The following is a 20,300-nucleotide window of genomic DNA, read 5'->3' as shown; positions in this document are numbered from 1 at the left end:
TACTAGAATGGGTTGCCGTTTTCTTCTCCAAGTGTAAATATACGTGGACATAATTATGGATGAAGGATAAGTCCTACAGCAAATTAGAATTCGCTTTGTGTTGGGTTAAATTTGTAAAAATAGCTCAGAACTATCATCTGTAACTCTCCACAGATGCTGGTAGCTCTAAGTTGCTAAGAGCTGGACAGAGTGATTATCACGAGGGGTAAGGGGCTGATGAAAGCTAGTCAGACTTCCCAGATGACCAGCACGCCTCTTGCCTGCACACAGTCCTGCCCAAGTGCACTATAGCAGACTGGTGAGAAGTGAGCCAGCATTAAATGAGTGGGTGACCCTAGAAGCTGTGTCCCAGTGGATCAAGACCCCACTGCAGCTGATAAAAGGGTGCTAATGACATCCTCCAGCTCTTGGCCCTTCCACCAAAGAAGAAGGGGTGTGGTGTGTAAAGGTGCTTACAGCTGAGCCGGACGCCACCCTCGGCCTGAGTAGGCATGCTCTGGCTGCTGCCTCTGAGCCACCGGCAGGGCTTCCCCAGGCCTGCCGTTTCTGCGAAAGTTGCTCCTTTCAGGCTGCTGAGCCGGGTCGGTGTCACCTCAGACCTCTGTCTGTCTGTGGACATGCGTGTGGGTGACCCAGTGGGAGGAACTAGGAGGCCTGGGACAGAGGCCTGAGTGATTCCAGCAGCGCGGAATCCTTCGGAAACACCGGTACTCAAGTCTGCAGGAAGTTCAGAGTGTCTTTGTCTTCTGTTTGTCACAAAGTATCGTTCTCTCCCGCAAGTCAAAGTGAAGAAAAGCATGGCTTGAGCTATCGTGAACTGCAAGGGGCAAAACCCCAGTTAAGTCCCAAGTTGTGAACCGGGAGCCGCCCAGGGCCTTCTGGGACCATGAGAGTCAAGTCTTGGGCAAATATATTGTTCTTTCAGCACTCGAGGCCCACGGCATCGCCTCTCCTCCATGGTCACTGAAGGCTGGTGGGAGGCAGCTCTGGAGAGTTCAGGTGACTGCTTTTACCCCATGTCCACTGAAGACCCACTGGACTCTTCTTCAAGGTTCAGCCTTTGGGGATCTTTCAGGGTACCCCTAAGAAAGAGGGCAAACCTCCTAACTTGACTCCCAGAGGAGTGATAGGGGCTGGCCAGCTGGGGACACGGTCTCTTGTGGGAGCAACCCTTCTCTTCTGGTTGTGGGAACTGGCATGCTTTGTTTTACCGGCTGCTTTGTAGGACAGTTAAAAAAAAAAAAAGCACAATTTCATGAAGGAAACACAGGCACCTTACCTCTGTAGCCTTTTCCCCTGAATTTTCTCTGTAACAAAACTTAAAATCTTTAAGGCGTGCTCCAGTCCTGCTGAAAGAATCTTAACCACACCCATGGATGTTCCATGAACATGACATTCATTTCATCCTTTTCCAAATAGACTTTGGAGTGATTTACCAAGACCAAAAGAAATGGCAAAAGTTGACACATCTCACTTTTAACAACTGCCTTTAACAGGGAAGACACTTATTTTAAGCTGTGGATGTCATAGCAGTTGCCCCATATATGGAGTTGGGAGTGAATTCTGAGTTTGATAACCCCAAACCCCATCTCTGGGCATTAGTGAGGCTTCTCCTGGCACAGCAGTGAAGTGACTACCACTTTTCTTTTTTTACCACTTTTCTTGAATAGGGAAGTTCTGCTCAGTGTTTTTTTCTAAGTCAGTTGCTGTCTGTAGCCCCTTCTGTCCTCAAATGTCGTTGTCCTGGTTCTCAAATCAGTGGGCGATTTTCACCCTATTCTGGCATCCATCATCATCTGAGCTTAGCTTAGGACCCCCAGGCCTGTCTATACCCACTTTAGGAGACTCTAAGCCCAGTGAGTGTGTGTGGGAAGGAGGGGAGGGAGAGATTTGGGGCACCCGAGGCCTGGATGACATGGTGCCTACTTCGGTATCTCTAGGTAATGTGTCCATTTAACACAGCTTCCCAGTATTCTGATGCCTAGTGGAGCCACACACTGACCACCCTCGCCTCCCCACACCTCTGCCTGAGGTCTAGGGCTGTATCTCTGTGCCTCCCCTAGAAGTCTTGCCAGCCCTCAGATCTAAGCTGTTCCCATGTCTCTCTGCCTCTGTGTCCCCCCAACCCCCTGGGTCGCTGAGACCAGCGCTAGGCTTCCGACTCAATCTGATGACTCCCTCCTCCCCTACTCTCAGCCAGACGCCAGCACCCAGGCACTGCAGGCCAACCCGGCTCACCCCCTCCAGCTCCTCCTCTTTGCAAAGCTGAGACGTGAGCCCTCCCCACAGCAAAGCTCTCCCTTCCCAGGAGGTGAGCCCAAGGCCTTGCTGGTCTCAGTCCCTTGGCCTGCACGGCATCCTCAGCAACCACAGGTCCTGCTGGCGGGGTTCCTGAGCTGCACCACACCCTTCCATCTGCGCCCTGAAACCTCTTCATCACCTACCACCATTTCACGTGGGCTCACATCTCAGCTGGCTGATAAGGTGCCAGTTTCAGTAACAGCCTAACGATCACTGGATTCACCGTAACTCCCTATATATGTGTTTGGCACCTAGTGAGAACTTCCTACCTTCGCCCTCTCAATGCTGCTTCCTGGAAATGGTGCTTTTGTTTCATGAAGTTTATGAGCACCAACCATTGTCACAGGTGACCGGATATTAACACCATCTCCTTGTTTTCCTGCAGAATCACTGCTCAGATGATAAAGGCGAACAGCCAGCAAGATAACGTTTGATTTTTTTCCATTAAAACCAGTTTCATATAACACATAAGTCAAGAAAAGAACTGGATGTGAGGGGTATTAAAATATGAGAAGAGCTTATAAAGCCCACAGTAAATATCAAGTTACTCAAACTTAGTTATTCTATTTTGCTTAAACTCTTGGTGGCCCCACAAAGAAGTTGGGCTATCAGCTTCAGATTGGTGCATCAGTCTACATCAGGGTGTTCAGGGAAGTGTGTCCACTCCTCTGGGCCAGGCCTTTCTTCAAAAGTGGGACTCACCAGACTTTGTCAAGACAAGCTCCTGGTGGTAAAGCCTGTCTCCCCTTGAGAAGGCAGAGGCGGGCAGCCCTGGATAGACATGCTGCCCACGCATACCACCAAGCCTAGCCCCTGTTCTGTGGACAGCTTGGCTGTTATTGGACCAAGTGCCTCTGCTTGCTCCCTCTCTTTCCTGAAAGGAAAGCAGGGCTATGGGCAGTTCTTCCCTTAGGAAGTTAAAAACCACCAAATTGTAAAGTTTGCATTTTACCCGTCACAACCCAGTTCCTCACAGATCAGCTAACGGATGAGGCTGCTCCAGGCCCAGCTCCGCGCTTGTCCTGTGGTGCCTGCTGGCTCTTCACCCAGCTCGGCCTGGAGACAGGGTGGAGGCCATGCCCGTCTTTACAGAGGGGGCCCTGGGAGCCAGGCTCAGCTCAGAGCAGTCTCCTGAAGGGCCAGAGGGTTTGTGGTGTAAGAAGCTCACTCCTCTATCCTTCCCACTCTTCAAATAGTACTCTCTGCCCCCTTCCCCCCAAACCCACAAAAAACAATCAGAGGTTATCATATCATCCCCAGCTAATAACCACTGCAGCTGTAAGGCTGGCAGACACTGAGATCCGGGGCAGAAGCACCTCTCTGCACCCCAACTTTCCAAGACACTCTGCTCTATGAACCTCAAGCTTCTCACGGGCAGAACTGCCTACAGTGAGAAGTGCATTCTCTGCAAGCAGCCTGGGGTCCCGCCCTCTGCCAGGATCCCTGGGGGTGGGGGTGGGGCTGGGCAGAGGATTTCCCCTTGGCACAGCTTCCAGCAAAGAGACAACGTGTTGTTTTGTTGGGACAAAAAATGCTACCCTCCCTATTCCTGGGAGATATGACCTTCCAGAAGTTACTGTCTATCTCTCCGGACAAAAGCAGGACATTCTGTAGCTTAGTAGGAAAGTGGCCCCAAGTTTTAGGAAAGAGTTGGGATCTGAAGCACTATTCTGAGAGAATTTCCTCGTAAGAAATGCCTCTTTGGTTGTTTGACAGTGAATGTGTGCCCTAGATTTACCAGAAATTCAAATATTCTATGAATAGGCAGACTTTTAGGGTCTAAGTTTTTAGTTTCTTCTCGAGTAATTTCATTTCTTTTCAGTAAAGGAATGTCTGGAGTGAAATTTAACATATGTGCTTTCATAATGCACAAATCAGAAGACACTCCACTGGGATCTAAGTTCTGGTTCAGGAAAACAAGGTCATGGTAGTGACACCATGGTCAGAACTGAGCCACCTTCTCTGGAAGATGGCCAAACCAAACACTGACGCAGGTGTGTGTCTGGAACCTCCGATAGACCAAGCTCTGCTCTCCTTGAGATACATTCTCTCACTGTAAAGCCAGGGGGCAGACCCGCCTTTCTAAACAGTACTCTCTCGGAACTGTTTATCAAAAATATTTTTATAGTACAAAGACTAGAGTACAAAGGGAAACCAAATAAAAGCCCTTGGTTAAAGCTAAAAAGAAAAAGCTGTTAACTCTGCACTGCTCCAGCCTCAAACGATAGCATGCTGCTGGTCACTCGGAGGTGACATCACACCCTGATTCTCTGAGGCGTTTTGTTCCAGGCACCACTGTGTCTGAGGCATCTGAGCAACACATCACAGCAGGAGAAGCCAGCTTCACAGGAGAAATGGCAAGTGTTCCCCTCAAACTCTGTCCTACAGAGTCAATACGAATAACAGGGCAAGTCTGCGTGGCTTGCTGCCAGATCAAATTCCAGGCACGTGGAACTGAAGCCACACACTGAAGTCTCACACAGGAGCTGAGGGCTTACATGTACATCTCTATGTAGCTCATATCCAGAGGAGAAACAGGCGAACTATGGTGCGTTCTTGAGCAAAAAGGATGCGTAGTCAGCTTTATCAGTTAGCTCACTGTGGTTCTGCGTTGGGAGCACTCTGGAGATACACGTTTCTTGAGGTGGTAACTTGAACATGGGAAGAACACATGTGTCTCTGATGTCCGCAATGCCTTGAGCTCCTGGGCCTGCTTCATGCTTCAACTGAGGCTGATGGAGGGGACTGGGCTGGGTGGGTAGACTTAAGGGGGCTGCTTATGTGGTATCTCACAGCAAGGAGGTGGTTGATTTTTCTCAAGAAAGCACTCCGAGCTTTTTGATTCTGACAACCACTGGCCATCACCCAGGGGTCACTATGCCCAGCTGGCCTCCTGAGCACCCCCTCCTCATACCCCTTAGCAGTTGCCAAGAAGACAGGTCCACCGGCCTCGGGGACAGGACTTTCTGTGTCTCAGTGGTCACAGAAGCACTGCTCACCTTATGCCACGCTCTGCTAGGGGGGCTAGCAACAACATGGAGAGCTGCCCGCGCTGCACAGCCTGCGGCTCCACTGCAGCGCTCGGGGTCAGCCTCAGAGGAGGAACAAGAGACGAGGCTTTCTATTAGGACACTTCAGAAGGAGGCCCTTTAACAGGAAGTAAAGTAAGAGACAGGAAAATGCAGAGCAGTGCATACCAGCAACGTGTGCCCTGCACCGGTCAGAAGCAGCGCCTATAGGCTTTAGTATGCTGTATAAGCGGGGAGCACAAAGGTTATCTAAAAACCCCAGCGTCACCCCAACACAGATAGCATGTGATTATTCAGAGCCCACTGGCAAAGCAATCCTACCCCCTGGGCCCCACGTCTTCTCCGGAAACAGCCAGGCTTCTTGGGGCCCATGTTCAGTGCCCAGCTTTGGGGAGGTTTTCCGTGCCGTGAGGCCACGTAGGCAATAAAGCTACCCTCAAAGCCTCGCCTTGGGGGACTTTGTAACCCTGAGCCCCAACCTGTGCCTGGAAAGCACTGCCATTCTCCCAAAATGGACACAGACAGAAGAATACAAAACAAGAAAGGTGATCATAAATCGAAAGGAAGGGACAGTCCACTTAAAAAATCAGGTTTTGTTCTCATCATACATGTCCAAAGACGGTTCGATTGTGGAGAATTCACTTTCATACACCAGGCTTCGAGGGGACAGAGAGTTCCGATGAAAGAAGTGACCACCTGGAAAAGGAGCAAGAAAAATGGACTTAATAGGTCGTCAGGTCTATACTCCCCACCTGGCTTGAAGGAAAAAAAATGTGGATTATCTTCAAAGCATCACATTTTCTCAAACATGTCCATTTAGGGCTCTTACGAAAAGAATACAGGCATCCCTCAGTGTAAGCACACTTTAAATATATAAATGTCAGTGCTTGGATCCTCGAGAGATTGACCACTGGAGCTCTTCCAGCAAAAGCTGCCTGGTGCTCTTAAAAACATTCCGCTTACACATTTGAAGGCTTCTGTTCTGAGCTAAGCAGGCCGGTGGAGGTAGGAGAGGGCACAGGGTCATCAGTTGGGCAGACTGACAGGTCAGAATGCATGAAAAACTTTCTATCTATATCAAAATTCCTTTACATGATTAACTCTACACATGTTAAGACCAGCAATTTCCAGTCCTTTCTCAGACAGCCACTGTGAGCTGATCCGTGTCTCTAAATAATATTTATACATATAGCTGATTCATAATATTGTACAGCAGAAACTAACACAACATTGTAAAGCAATTATATTCCAAATTTTTTTTAAGGTGAAAAAAAAAAGAAAATCCATCAATCAGTTGGTGCGGTCTTTTTCTGGGCAGTTGATTTGTCTGGTTGTGGCAGGTCTCAGTGGTGGCACGTGGGGGTTTGTTGCGGCGTGCAGGCGCTCTCACTGTGCCACGCAGGCTGTCCCATTTGCTGCACATGGCTCCACAGCTCCTGAGCTCGGCAGCTGGGGCATGTTGTCTCTCTAGCTGTGGCATGCAGACTTAGTTGCCCTGCAGCATGCGGGATCTTAGTTCCCCGAGGAGGGATTGAACCCATGTCCCCTGCATTTGGAAGGTAGATTCTTAACCACTGGACCACCAGCGAAGTCCTCAGTTGTCTATCTTCACACTAATACAACACTGTCCTGATTACTACAGCTTTTGGAGTTTTGAAATAAGGTAATATAATTGCTGAACTTTGTTCCTATTTTTTAAATGATAGGATGGACAGGGAGGAGAGGAAAGATATTATATAGAGTATAGTTTTAAGTGAAACCATTTCATGGTCACTTCTTCTTGTTTAACTTTCCTTATTAAAAACTTCTGCATTTAAAAAACTGGGATGCCAGTACCATCAAGACAGTATGGTACTGGCACAGAGACAGAAATATAGATCCGTGGAACAAAATAGAAAGCCCAGAGATAAATCCACACACATATGGACACCTTATCTTTGACAAAGGAGGCAAGAATATACAATGGAGTATAGACAATCTCTGTCACAAGTGGTGCTGGGAAAACTGATCAATCACTTGTAAAAGAATGAAACTAGATCACTTTCTAACATCACACACAAAAGTAAACTCAAAATGGATTAAAGATCTAAATGTAAGACCAGAAACTATAAAACTTCTAGAGGAGAACATAGGCAAAACACTCTCTGACATAAATCACAGCAGGATCCTCTATGATCCAACCCCCAGAATTCTGGAAATAAAAGCAAAAATAAACAAATGGGATCTAATTAGAATTAAAAGCTTCTGCACAACAAAGGAAAATATACGCAAGGTGAAAAGACAGCCTTCTGAATGGGAGAAAATAATAGCAAATGAAGCAACTGACAAACAACTAATCTCAAAAATATATAAGCAACTCATGCAGCTCAATTCCAGAAAAATAAATGACCCAATCAAAAAATGGGCCAAAGAACTAAATGGACATTCCTCCAAAGAAGACATATGGATGGTTAACAAACACATGAAAAGATGCTCAACATCACTCATTATTAGAGAAACGCAAATCAAAACCACAATGAGGTACCACTTCACACCAGTCAGAATGGCTGCGATCCAAAAATCTGCAAGCAATAAATGCTGGAGAGGGTGTGGAGAAAAGGGAACCCTTTTACACTGTTGGTGGGAATGCAAACTAGGACAGCCACTATGGAGAACAGTGTGGAGATTCCTTAAAAAATTGCAAATAGAACTGCCTTATGACCCAGCAATCCCACTGCTGGGCATACACACCGAGGAAACCAGAATTGAAAGAGACACATGTACCCCAATGTTCATCGCAGCACTGTTTATAATAGCCAGGACATGGAAACAACCTAGATGTCCATCAGCAGATGAATGGATAAGAAAGCTGTGGTACATATACAGAATGGAGTATTACTCAGCCATTAAAGAGAATACATTTGAATCAGTTCTAATGAGATGGATGAAACTGGAGCCGATTATACAGAGTGAAGTAAGCCAGAAAGAAAAACACCAATACAGTATACTAACACCCATATATGGAATTTAGAAAGATGGCAATGATGACCCTGTATGCAAGACAGCAAAAGAGACACAGATGTGTAGAGCGGACTTTTGGACTCAGAGGGAGAGGGAGAGGGTGGGATGATTTGGGAGAATGGCATTGAAACATGTATACTATCATGTAAGAAACGAATCGCCAGTCTATGTCCGATGCAGGATACAGGATGCTTGGTGCTGGTGCACGGAGATGACCCAGAGAGATGTTATGGGGAGGGAGGTGGGAGGGGGGTTCATGTTTGGGAATGCATGTACACCCGTGGTGGATTCATGTCAATGAATGGCAAAACCAATACAGTATTGTAAAGTAAAATAAAGTAAAAATAAAAATTAAAAAAGGAACAAAATAAACAAAAAATAAAATAAAAAACTGGGATGAATTAAAAGATGCTTGCCATCTGTATAAGCAGACCTCTTAAGACGAGTCCCAAGTAAGAGATGGGATGTTTGATCTCCGATTGCTGAGTCTCAGCGCTCAGAAGAATCTGCACAGTCCAACCAGGCTTAAAGCTTAAAGATTTAAAAAACAAAACAAAAGTAACTGAGAAAAGAGGAAGTTTTCTGCTCTGCAGGAAGAACTAAAGCCTCCAGAAGTGGAAATGAGCTAAGTTTTTTGTGACAGTGTGTTGATCAGCTGACACCAAATCTTTGGTAATAAACCATGGGTCAGAATTTACTTAGTAATCTAGCCAGCTATTAACCAGTTTGCTTGAGAAAAATCAAATATGAAGAGAGGAACACACAAGCAGCTGAATTTTAAAAAAAAGCGTGATGCTGGCTTTGCCAAGAAAGTATGGTAAATTTTTCAACACCTGGAAACACCCTGTTTACTGATTAACTGATTCTTATTATTGGCGACACAATGTCACTAAGTAAACTGTTAATGGAGGTGTAACCTGTATACAGATGTGCACAGTGTATAAGTTTACAGCTAGGTGAGTTTTTACAGAGGAGATACCCGTGAAATCACTGGGTCAAGAACGAGAACCCTACCAGCACTCTGCAAGGACCTCTGTTGATCCTTGTCACCAGGCCTTCTCTTTTCCTCCGAGGGAAACCACAATTCAGACTTTTCAGATCATGGTTTAGTTTTGCCTGTTTTTAATTTCACATAAATAGAAACAGAGTATATATTCTTTTATGCTTGGACTTTTTCAGACAATATTATGTTGTGACATTCATCTGTGTCATTGAATACAGCAGCAGTTTGTTCACTCTCATTGCTGTGTGATACTCCATGGTATGACTGCCCCACAATTTATTTACCTAATCTTCTATTTTAAAAAAATAAGAATAGAAGGTTTTGTTCTTTCATCTGCACTGGGTCTGAACTGTGGCATGTGGGGTTTTTAGCTGTGGCAGGAGATCTTTTATTTGTGGCATGTGGGATCCAGTTCTCTGATCGGGGGTTGCACCTGGGCCTGCGCCGGTGGCTTGGAGTCTTAGCCATTAGATCCGCAGGGCAGTCCCCCAATCTTCTATTGACGGCATTGTTTCCACTGGGAGCTATTATGAATATTGCCGTTAGGAATCTTTTTGTGTGGGGGCTTCCCAGGTGACACTCGCAGTAAAGAACCTGCCTGCCAACGCAGGAGATGAAAGACTTTCATGGGCTAGGAAGGTCCCCTGGAGAAGGGCAGGACACCCCATTCCAGTATTCTTGCCTGGAGAATCCTACGGACAGAGGAGCCTGACGGGCTGCAGTCCATACGGTTGCAAAGAGTTGGACACGACTGAAGTGACCTAGCACACATACACACATATTTTTATGTATCTCTTGCACACATGCGCACCCAGGTCACTTCAGTTTAATCTAGGGGTGAAATTGCTGGGTCCTAGGTAGATGTATATACTGGCAGTTTTCCAAAGTGGCTACACCAATTTTTACCCCCAGCAGTGGCTAAGAATTCCAGTTTCTCTATATCTACACTAATCCTTGATATTTTTCTGACTTAAAAACTTTTGCAATTCTGGTGGGTATATAGTGGTATTTCATTGTGGTTTTAATTTATATCCCGTGATGACTAAAAAGGATGAGCACTTTTTTATATGTTTTTAGGCTATTTGTATATCTTGCTCATCCTGAAATATTTCTTTTGCTCATTTTGTTATCAGGTTGTCAGTCTTTTCCTTTATTCTGAGTGTGAGTCCTTTGTCCTGACTTTATGTAAGTAATACATAAGTATTACTTATTACTTTGCTATAAATGTTATAGGTTTTCTTCTAAAATACTGTGTTATGACAGACAGAATTTCTTAATTTTAGTGTGGATCCATTTATCTTTCATTCTATGTTCCGTGCTCTTTTGATTCCTGTGTGAGAAACTGCCTATCCCAAGGTTCTGAAGAAATTGTTTTATCGTTCAGAAGCTTCACTGTTTCACTTTCCACATTTAGATCTATGTCGCATTTCAAATTCATTTTTGAGTATGGCGTAAAGACTCACTTTCTCGTTTTAGGGCCTCCCTGACAGCTCAGCTGGTAAAGAATCCACCTGCAATGCAGGAGACCCCGGTTCAGTTCCTGGGTTGGGAAGAACTGCTGGAGAAGGGAAAGGCTACCCACTCCAGGATTCCTGGGCTTCCCTGGTGGCTCAGCTGGTCAAGAATCTGCCTGCAATGTGGGAGACCTGGGTTGGGAAGATCCCCTGGAGAAGGGAAAGGCTACCCACTGCAGTGTTCTGGCCTGGAGAGTTCCATGGACTGTACGGTCCATGGGGTCTCAAAGAGTCAGACACGACCGAGCGACTTTTGCTTTTCTTTGTAGATATTTGGCTGATGTACAGCCACCGATTGGAAGACCATTCTCATGCTCACTGCTACACAGTGCTACCTTCACATGATCAAGTGTCCATAAACGCATGGTTGTTTTGGGACCATATTCTGTACTGTTAAGCGATATGTCCATCCTTGTATCAATACCTCACAGTCTTAATCACCGTACCTTTATAAACAGTCTTACCATCTGGTTTTCTATCAGTGAAGAATGCTCCATTAGATAAGGAAGGATGGGTGTCGAATTTCAGCAAATGCCTTTTCTGTATTTATAAGATAAAAATAGGACTTCTCGCTTTCATTCTGTTAATGTGTTGAATCCCACTGATTTTCAACCTTGCATTTTTTAACAAATTTAACTTGGCTGTAATTTTTCCTACTCATATATTGTCAATTCATTTAGCTAATATTTTATTTGGAATATTTGTATCCATATTAATACAATAAATTAACTTGAAATTTTCCTTTCTGGAATGTCTTTGTCACGATTTGGTGTCAGTGCTATGCTGGTCTCGTTGCGGGACTTGAGCCCTGCAAGGAGGAACTTAGTTTGTTCCTCTTTTTCTATTCTCTGGACAAATTTGTGTAGGATTGTTTTATTTCTTCCTGAGATATTATAAATAATTCACCAGTGAAACTATCTAGGTCTAGAGTTCAAACTTTAAAAAAATCATTTTAAAAATTAAAGTATAGTCTGATATTATGACATTCATACTATAATATATATAATATTATATTACTTTTAGGTAGACCACATGGTGATTCAATATTTTTATAGATTATACTCCATTTAAAGTTATTATAAAATGCTGCCTATATTCCTTGTGTTCCACACTCTATGTTCTTGTATCTTATTTTATACATAGTAGTTTGTACCTCTTAATCTCTTACCCCTGGAGTGTTTCTCTGAAGGAAGAGTTTAAATGATGACTTTATTACTTAGGTTTAGTAATAAATTCTGGAGAAGGAAATGGCAACCCACTCCAGTATTCTTGCCTAGAGAATCCTGTGGACAGAGGAGCCTGGTGGGCTGCTGTCCATGGGGTCGCACAGAGTTGTACACGACTGAAGTGATTTAGCATGTATGCATGCATTGGAGAAGGAAATGGCAACCCATTCCAGTATTCTTGCCTGCAGAATCCCAGGGAGAGAGGAGCCTGGTGGGCAGCCGTCGATGGGGTCACACAGAGTCGGACGTGACTGAAGTGACTCAGCAGCAGCAGCAGCAGCAGTAAATTCAGAGAATTTAGACTTCCTGTTTCAGATTTCAGATTTCCTGTTTCTTCTGTGTCAGTTTTGGTACTTAGTATTTTTCAAGGAACTTGTTCATTTTATTATTAATTTTTTTTATTATAGTAAAAAACATAGCATAAAATTTGCCATCTTGACCATTTTTAAGGGAATTGTGCTTGTGCTAAGTTGCTTTAGTCGTGTCCAACTCTTTGTGACCCCGTGGATTGTAGCCCAGCAGGCTCCTCTGTCCATGGGATTTTCCTGGCAAGAATACTGGAGTGGGTTGCCATTTCCTCCTGGAGGGAATCTTCCCAACCCAGGGATCAAACCCACTTTCATATCTCATGCATTGGCAAGAGGATTCTTTACCAGTGAGCCCCCTTATCTATGTTGTGTTTAGTCACTCAGTTGTGTCTGACTCTGCGACCCCATGGACTGTAGCCCACGAGGCTCCTCTGTCCACAGGGATTCTCCAGGCAAGAATACTAAAGTGGGCTGCTATGCCCTCCTCCAGAGGATCTTCCCAACCCAGGGATCAAGCCTGTGTCTCTCACGTCTACCTGTACTGGCAGGCAGATTTTTTACCAATAGTGCCACCAGGTAAGCCCTTTCTCTTAAAGTGTATAGTTGAGTACTGTTAATTATATTCGTTGTTGAGAAGCATCTGCAGAACTGTTTCATATTGCAAATCTGAAACATATACCCATTAAACAACAACTTCCCTTCCCCCCTCCTTCTAACCCCTAATAACCCTCATTTTACTTTCTGTTTTTATGAAATGTATTACTTTTATTTTTACTGTATTAATAAATAAGCTCTGCAGTGATGTCCTCTTTTTTGCCCCTCTTATTATGGGTCATTTGGGTCCTTTTCTTGATTATCAGATGTTGTCAACTTCATCAGTCTTTTCAAAGAAACAACTTTTACTTGGTTGATTTTTTTTCCTCTTGATATTTGCTTTCTGTTAATTTATGATCTTTATTATTTCCTTTATTTGATTGTTTTTATTCTTTGAGAGGAATGTTTACAACACTGATTTCTAGCCTTTCTTCTGTTCCAATATTTGCTTTGAAAGCCACAGATTTCCCTCTAAAATAGCTTTAGCTGTATTACACAAGTTGTGGTATGTTTATTCAATATTTTATAATTACGACTGCAATTTCTTCTTTGCATTTTTAAAGCAGTTCAGTTCAGTTCAGTCGCTCAGTCATGTCTGATTCTTTGCGACCCCATGAAACGCAGTATGCCAGGCCTCCCTATCCATCACCAACTCCTGGAGTTGACCCAAACTCATGTCCATCGAGTCAGTGATGCCATCCAACCATCTCATCCTCTGTCGTCCCCTTCTCTTCCTGCCCTCAATCTTTCCCAGCATCAGGGTCTTTTCAAATGAGTCAGTTCTTTGCATCAGGTAGCCAAAGCATTGGAGTTTCAGCTTCAGCATCAGTCCTTCCAATGAATATTCAGGACTGATTTCCTATCTGGAGAAGGAAATGGTAACCCACTCCAGTACTCTTGCCTGGAAAATCACATGGATGGAGGAGCCTGGTAGGCTACGTCCATGGGGTCACAAAGAGTCAGACACAACTGAGTGACTAAACTTTCTTTTCCTTTAGGATGGACTGGTTGGATCTCCTTGTAGTCCAAGGGAATCTCAAGACTCTTCTCCAATACCATAGCTCAAAAGCATCAATTATTTGGCACTCAGCTTTCTTTATAGTCCAACTCTCACATGATATACATATGTTAACTCAAAAGGGATGACGATCTAAATATAAGAGCTAAAGCTATAAAACTCTTGGAAGTTTTGTGACTTTGAATTAGGCAATGGTCTCTTAGGTATGACATATAAAAACACACTGAAAGAAAAAAAAAAGACAAATTGCACTCCATCAAAATGAAAAACTTGTGCTTGAAAGACTGAAAAAAAATCTTGATGTAGAGAACGGATTTTGGACCCAGTGGGAGGAAGGAGGGGGTGGAACGAAAGGAGAGAGTGGCACTGACATAGACATACTACCACGGGGAAACAGAGAACTAGTGAGAAGCTGCTGGGAGCTCTGGGGCTCAGCTTGGTGCTATGTGATGGCCTAGAGGGATGAGACGGGGGCAGTGAGAGGGGGGCTCAAGATGGAGGGGATATATGCATACTGAGAGTTGATTTATGTTGCTGTATAGCAGAAGCCGATGCTACATTGGAAGGAAATTATCCTCCAATTAAAAAAAGGGTAAAAAAAAGAGAAAATATATCTGATAAGGGTGTGGTATCTGAAAGATATAAAGAACTCTAACAACTCAACAAAAAGACAATCCAATTAAGAAAATGGGCAAAGGACTCAGAGACATTTCTCTAAAACACATATACAAGTGGCCAGGAAGCACATGCTTGCTGATTGGGCTAGATGCTCAATGTCATTAGTCGCTGCTGCTGCTGCTGCTGCTGTCGCTTCAGTCGTGTCCGACTCTGTGCGACCCCATAGACGGCAGCCCACCAGCCTCCACCATCCCTGGGATTCTCCAGGCAAGAACACTGGAGCGGGTTGCCATTTCCTTCTCCAATGCATGAAAGTGAAAAGTGAAAGTGCAGTCGCTCAGTCGTGTCCGACTCTTAGAGACCCCATGGACTGCAGCCCACCAGGCTCCTCCGCGCATGGGATTTTCCAGGCAAGAGTGCTGGAGTGGGGTGCCATTGCCTTCTCCATCATTAGTCACTAAGGAAATACAAATAAAAACCACAATCAGGTGCTACTTCACACAACACCAGAACTGGCTATAATTTTTTATAAAAGGAAAATAACAAGTCCTGATCAAGGTGTGGAGAAACTGGTGGGAATATAAAATGCTTCAGCCACTGTAGAAAACAGTTTGGGGTTTCCTCAAAAAGTTATGGCAACCCACTCCAGTATTCTTGCTTGGTAAATCCCGTGGACAGAGGAGCCTGGTGGGCCACAGTCCATGGGGTCACAAAGAGTGGGACATGACTGAGCAATTTCACTCCAAAAAATTAAACATAGAATTACCATATGACTCATCTATTCCACTTCTAGGTATAAACCTAAAATAATTAAAAGGAGGGGTGCAGGGCTTCCGTGCTGGCTCAGTGGTAAAGAATCCATCTGCCAATGCAGGGTCCAATCCCTGACCCGGGAAGATCCCACATGCCTCGGAGTGACTGCGTCTGTATGCCACAGCTACTGAGCCTGTGCTGAAGAGCTGGGGGGCAGCACCTGCTGAGCCCACGTGCCACAGCTACTGAAGCCCGGGTGCCCCAGAGCCTGTGCTCTGCAGCAAGAGGAGCCAGTGCTGTGAGAAGCTGGGACGCCACGGTGAGCGAGCAGCCCTTGCCCACTGCGGCTAGGCAAAAGCCCCTGTAACAACGACTCAGCACAGCCAAAAATAAATACACTTTAAAAGCATACTAAAAAGAGGGCTGCAGACAGGTTCTTTTTTCTTTATTTTATTATTTTGGGCTGTGCTGGGTCTTCCTTACTTCGCTTGAGCTTCCTCTAGTTGCAGCGAGTGGGGGTTACTCTTCCTTGAAGTGCACTGGCTTCTCATTGTGGTAACTTCTCTTGCTGCAGAGCAAACAGGTTCTGCATACAGGCTCAGGGGCATGCACTTCAGTAGCTGCAGCATGCAGGCTCTGTATCGCGGCATCGAGCTCTAGGGTGTGCGGGCTTCAGTCCTCGTGGCACGCAGGTTCGGTAGCTGCTGCTGGCAGGCTCTAGAGCATGGGCTCAGTGGCACATGAGCTTAGTTGCTTCGTGGCGTGTGCAGTCTTTCAGGACTAGGGATTGAAACCATGTCCCCTGCATTGGCAGGCAGATTCGTATCCATTGTGCAGCCAGGGGAGTCTGCAAACAGATTCTTGTATACCAATTCACAGCAGTATTATTTACAACAGCCAAAAGGTAGAAGTAGCCCAAATGTTCAACAACAGATGAATGGATGAACTAATTGTGACATATATATATATATATATATATACAACAGACTATTATACTATTATTCAACCATAAAAAGGCATGAAGTACTGATACATGCATACTATGGTGTGGATGATCCTTGAAACATGCTAAGTTAAAGAAGCTAGACACAAAAGGTCACATATTCCATATGATCCAACTTATATGAATGTCCAGATCAGGTATACCCATGCAGATACAACACAGATGAGGTGGTTGCCAGGGGCTGAAGGGAGAGTGGAATACAGAGTAAGAACTTAATGGGTAGGGGGTCGCCTTTTGCAATGTTTAAAGCTTTTAAAAACGAGATAGAAATGGTGGTTACACAACACCGTGAATATACTAATTCCACTGTCCACTTAAAAATCGTTAATTTTATGTTATGTGAATTTCTTCTCACTAAGGAAGTATTGATAACTTTTATTCCTCTGACTGCTTAAAAAAATTTTTTTTTTGTCTTTCCCCCTCACTTTTACTGTGGGTGTGGTTTTCTTGAATTAGTGGTTTGGTGTCTTTGGTTAGTTTTGGAAAATTCCCAGCCGTTATCTCCCCAAGTATTGCTCTGCCTCAATCTAGATCCTTTCCTTCCATGACTTGAATTACATGTAAATTAGGCTTTTTCCTCATGATCTAAACTCTTTTATGCCTTTTTCTGTATTTTTCTTTTGCCTTTTGTGTTTCAGGTTAGCAGCAGCCTGAAATATTTTCTCCTGGCCTGTATTTCAGTTCATAAATCCTTTCTTCAGTGATGTCTAAGTTAATCACGATGGTGTGATCACTCACCGAGAGCCACACATCCTGGAATGTGAAGTCAAGTGGGCCTTAGAAAGAATCACTATGAACAAAGCTAGTGGAGGTGATGGAATTCCAGTTGAGTTATTTCTAATCCTAAAGATGATGCTGCGAAAGTGCTGCACTCAATATGCCAGCAAATTTGGAAAACTCAGCAGTGGCCACAGGACTGGAAAAGGTCAGTTTGCATTCCAATCCCAAAGAAAGGCAATGCCAAAGAATGCTCAAACTACTGCACAATTGCACTCATCTCACACGCTAGTAAAGTAATGCTCAAAATTCTCCAAACAGGCTTCAGCAATACACGAACTGTGAAATTCCAGATGTTCAAGCTGGATTTACAAAATGCAGAGGAACCAGAGATCGTATTGCCAACATCCATTGGATCATCGAAAAAGCAAGAGAGTTCCAGAAAAACATCTATTTCTGCTTTATTGACTATGCGAAAGCCTTTGACTGTGTGGATCACAACAAACTGTGGAAAATTCTGAAAGAAATGGGACTACCAGACCACCTGACCTGCCTCTTGAGAAATCTGTATCCAGGTCAGGAAACAACAGTTAGAACTGGACATGGAACAACAGACTGGTTTCAAACAGGGAAAGGAGTACGTCAAGGCTGTATATTGTCACCCTGCTTATTTAACTTATATGCAGAGTACATCATGAGAAATGCTGGACTGGATAAACCACAAGCTGGAATCAAGATTGCCAGGAGAAATATCAATAACCTCAGATATGCAGATGACACCACCCTTATGGCAGAAAGCAAAGAAGAACTAAAGAGCCTTTTGATGAAAGTGAAAGAGGAGAGTGAAAAAGTTGGCTTAAAGCTCAACATTCAGAAAACTAAGATGGCATCCAGTCCCATCACTTCATGGGAAATAGATGGGGAAACAGTGAGAGACTTTATTTTTTGAGGCTCCAAAATCACTGCAGATGGTGACTGAAGCCATGAAATTAAAAGACACTTACTCCTTGAAAGAAAAGTTATGACCAACCTAGACAGCATATTAAAAAGCAGAGACATTACTTTGCCAACAAAGGTTCATATAGTCAAATCTATGGTTTTTCCAGTGGTCATGTATGGATGTGAGAGTTGGACTGTGAAGAAAGCTGAGCGCTGAAGAATTGATGCTTTTGAACTGTGGTGTTGAAGACTCTTGAGAGTCCCTTGGACTGCAAGGACATCCAACCAGTCCATCTTAAAGAAAATCAGTCCTGAATATTCATTGGAAGGACTGATGGTGAAGCTGAAACTCCAATACTTTGGCCACCTGATGCAAAGAACTGACTCATTTGAAAAGACCCTGATACTGGGAAAGATTGAACGTGGGAGGAGAAGAGGATGACAGAGGATGAGAAGGTTGGATGGCCTCACTGACCCAATGGACATGAGTTTAAGTAAACTCTGGGAGTTGGTGATGGGACAGGGAAGCCTGGCCTGCTGCAGTCTATAGGGTTGCAGAGTTGGACACGACTGAGTGAATGAACTGAAGTTCAATTAAACCTTCTATTGAGTTGTTACTTTCAACTATTATAGTTTTCAATCTTCACATTCCATGTAATGCTATGTTGTTTCAATTTAGTTGCTGAAATTATCCATCTTGTCCTTGATTTCCTAAAAATACTTAAAAGTTATTTTAAAATTTATGTATTATATTTCCAATAATTGTATATCTTGTGGATCTTTTTCTTTTTTTCTCTCTCTCTCTTTATGGTCATTTGGTCTTCTGGTATACCTGCTGTTTCTGATGGATTGCTAGAGATCATATATGAAAAGTATTGTGATACTCTGAGGCTGTTGCTGACAGTACCTTGATCCAGAGTATTTCCTATTGCCTTGGAAGAGGGGAACATCACTTTTAGGGTAAGGGTATATCATTTAAATCCAAATAGAAAATAAGCAAATGCAGAGCTAGGCTCCAATTTTTGAGAAGGCTAAGGGTGAAAAAGTTGGCTTAAAGCTCAACATTCAGAAAATGAAGATCATGGTATCTGGTCCCATCACTTCATGGGAAATAGATGGGGAAACAGTGGAAACAGTAGCTGACTTTATTTTTTTGGGCTCCAAAATCACTGCAGATGGTGACTGCAGCCATGAAATTAAAAGACGCTTACTCCTTGAAGGAAAGTTATGACCAACCTAGATAGCATATTCAAAAGCAGAGAGATTACTTTGCCAACAAAGGTCCATCTAGTCAAGGCTATGGTTTTTCCAGTGGTCATGTATGGATGTGAGAGTTGGACTGTGAAGAAGGCTGAGTGCTGAAGAATTGACGCTTTTGATCTGTGGTGTTGGAGAAGACTCTTGAGAGTCCCTTGGACTGCAAGGAGATCCAACCAGTCCATTCTGAAGGAGATCAGCCCTGGGATTTCTTTGGAGGGAATGAAGCTGAAGCTGAAACTCCAGTACTTTGGCCACCTCATGCGAAGAGTTGACTCATTGGAAAAGACTCTGATGCTGGGAGGGATTGGGAGCAGGAGGAGAAGGGGACGACAGAGGATGAGATGGCTGGATGGCATCACTGACTTGATGGACATGAGTCTGAGTGAACTCTGGGAGTTGGTGATGGACAGGGAGGCCTGGCGTGCTGCGATTCATGGGGTTGCAAAGAGTCGGACACGACTGAGCGACTGAACTGAACTGAACTGAGTCAAATTCTGGTTCATCCTCTAGTTGTATAGCATAGCCCTTTAGGGACTCTAATGGAAAGCCAAGGGTGTTTACCATGGCTCATTCTCCTTGGTAGGTCTTGAACTCCAAGTTTTGTCTACAAACTCAACAGGACTGCTTAAGTTCTCCTCATCTCAGTCTATCAGCCACCACATTTTGGCCAGTTCACAGCTATTGTTTATGAATTAGCAAATGCCTCACATGCTCAATACTGAACCTTCCTTTTCTCTGGGCTTGTGGCTCCCAAAGTCCTCACTGCACTGGTAGCTCTTCAGTGTCTTAAAGTGCAATGTTTTAAAAATGCTTTTCCCATATTTTCTGGTTGTGCTTGGTTTGATGGTTGGACTGCAAAAAGCTAGTATGACATTTCCAGAAGTGGAAACCTCATCGATTTATTATCAATGGCTTAAAGTTCTCTTAGTGTGGATTAAAGTCCCTTCTAGACCTTTGAGTCCTGAAACTGATGAATTTAAAACAAGAGAAGGGTTTGCAGTTCTCTGTAAAATGTAA

At 44.1% G+C, this 20,300-nt stretch overlaps 1 protein-coding gene across 1 annotated transcript in view; it reads right to left on the bottom strand.

Moving 5' to 3' along the window:
* Positions 1-5,916: 5,916 nt before the first annotated feature.
* Positions 5,917-20,300, bottom strand: part of RNF130 (ring finger protein 130) — a 177,605-nt gene continuing 163,221 nt past the window's right edge. Inside the window, exon 8 of the mRNA XM_068980710.1 lies at positions 5,917-6,026. Within this exon, the coding sequence (XP_068836811.1) occupies positions 5,917-6,026 (110 nt within the window). The remainder of the gene's footprint in view (positions 6,027-20,300) is intronic.

The sequence above is a fragment of the Capricornis sumatraensis genome, chromosome 9 (genome assembly GCF_032405125.1).
Source record: "Capricornis sumatraensis isolate serow.1 chromosome 9, serow.2, whole genome shotgun sequence".
In the NCBI taxonomy this organism is placed as follows: domain Eukaryota; kingdom Metazoa; phylum Chordata; class Mammalia; order Artiodactyla; family Bovidae; genus Capricornis; species Capricornis sumatraensis.
Note: the sequence above shows the minus strand (reverse complement) of the source record. Positions and strands in the feature narration are given on the sequence as shown.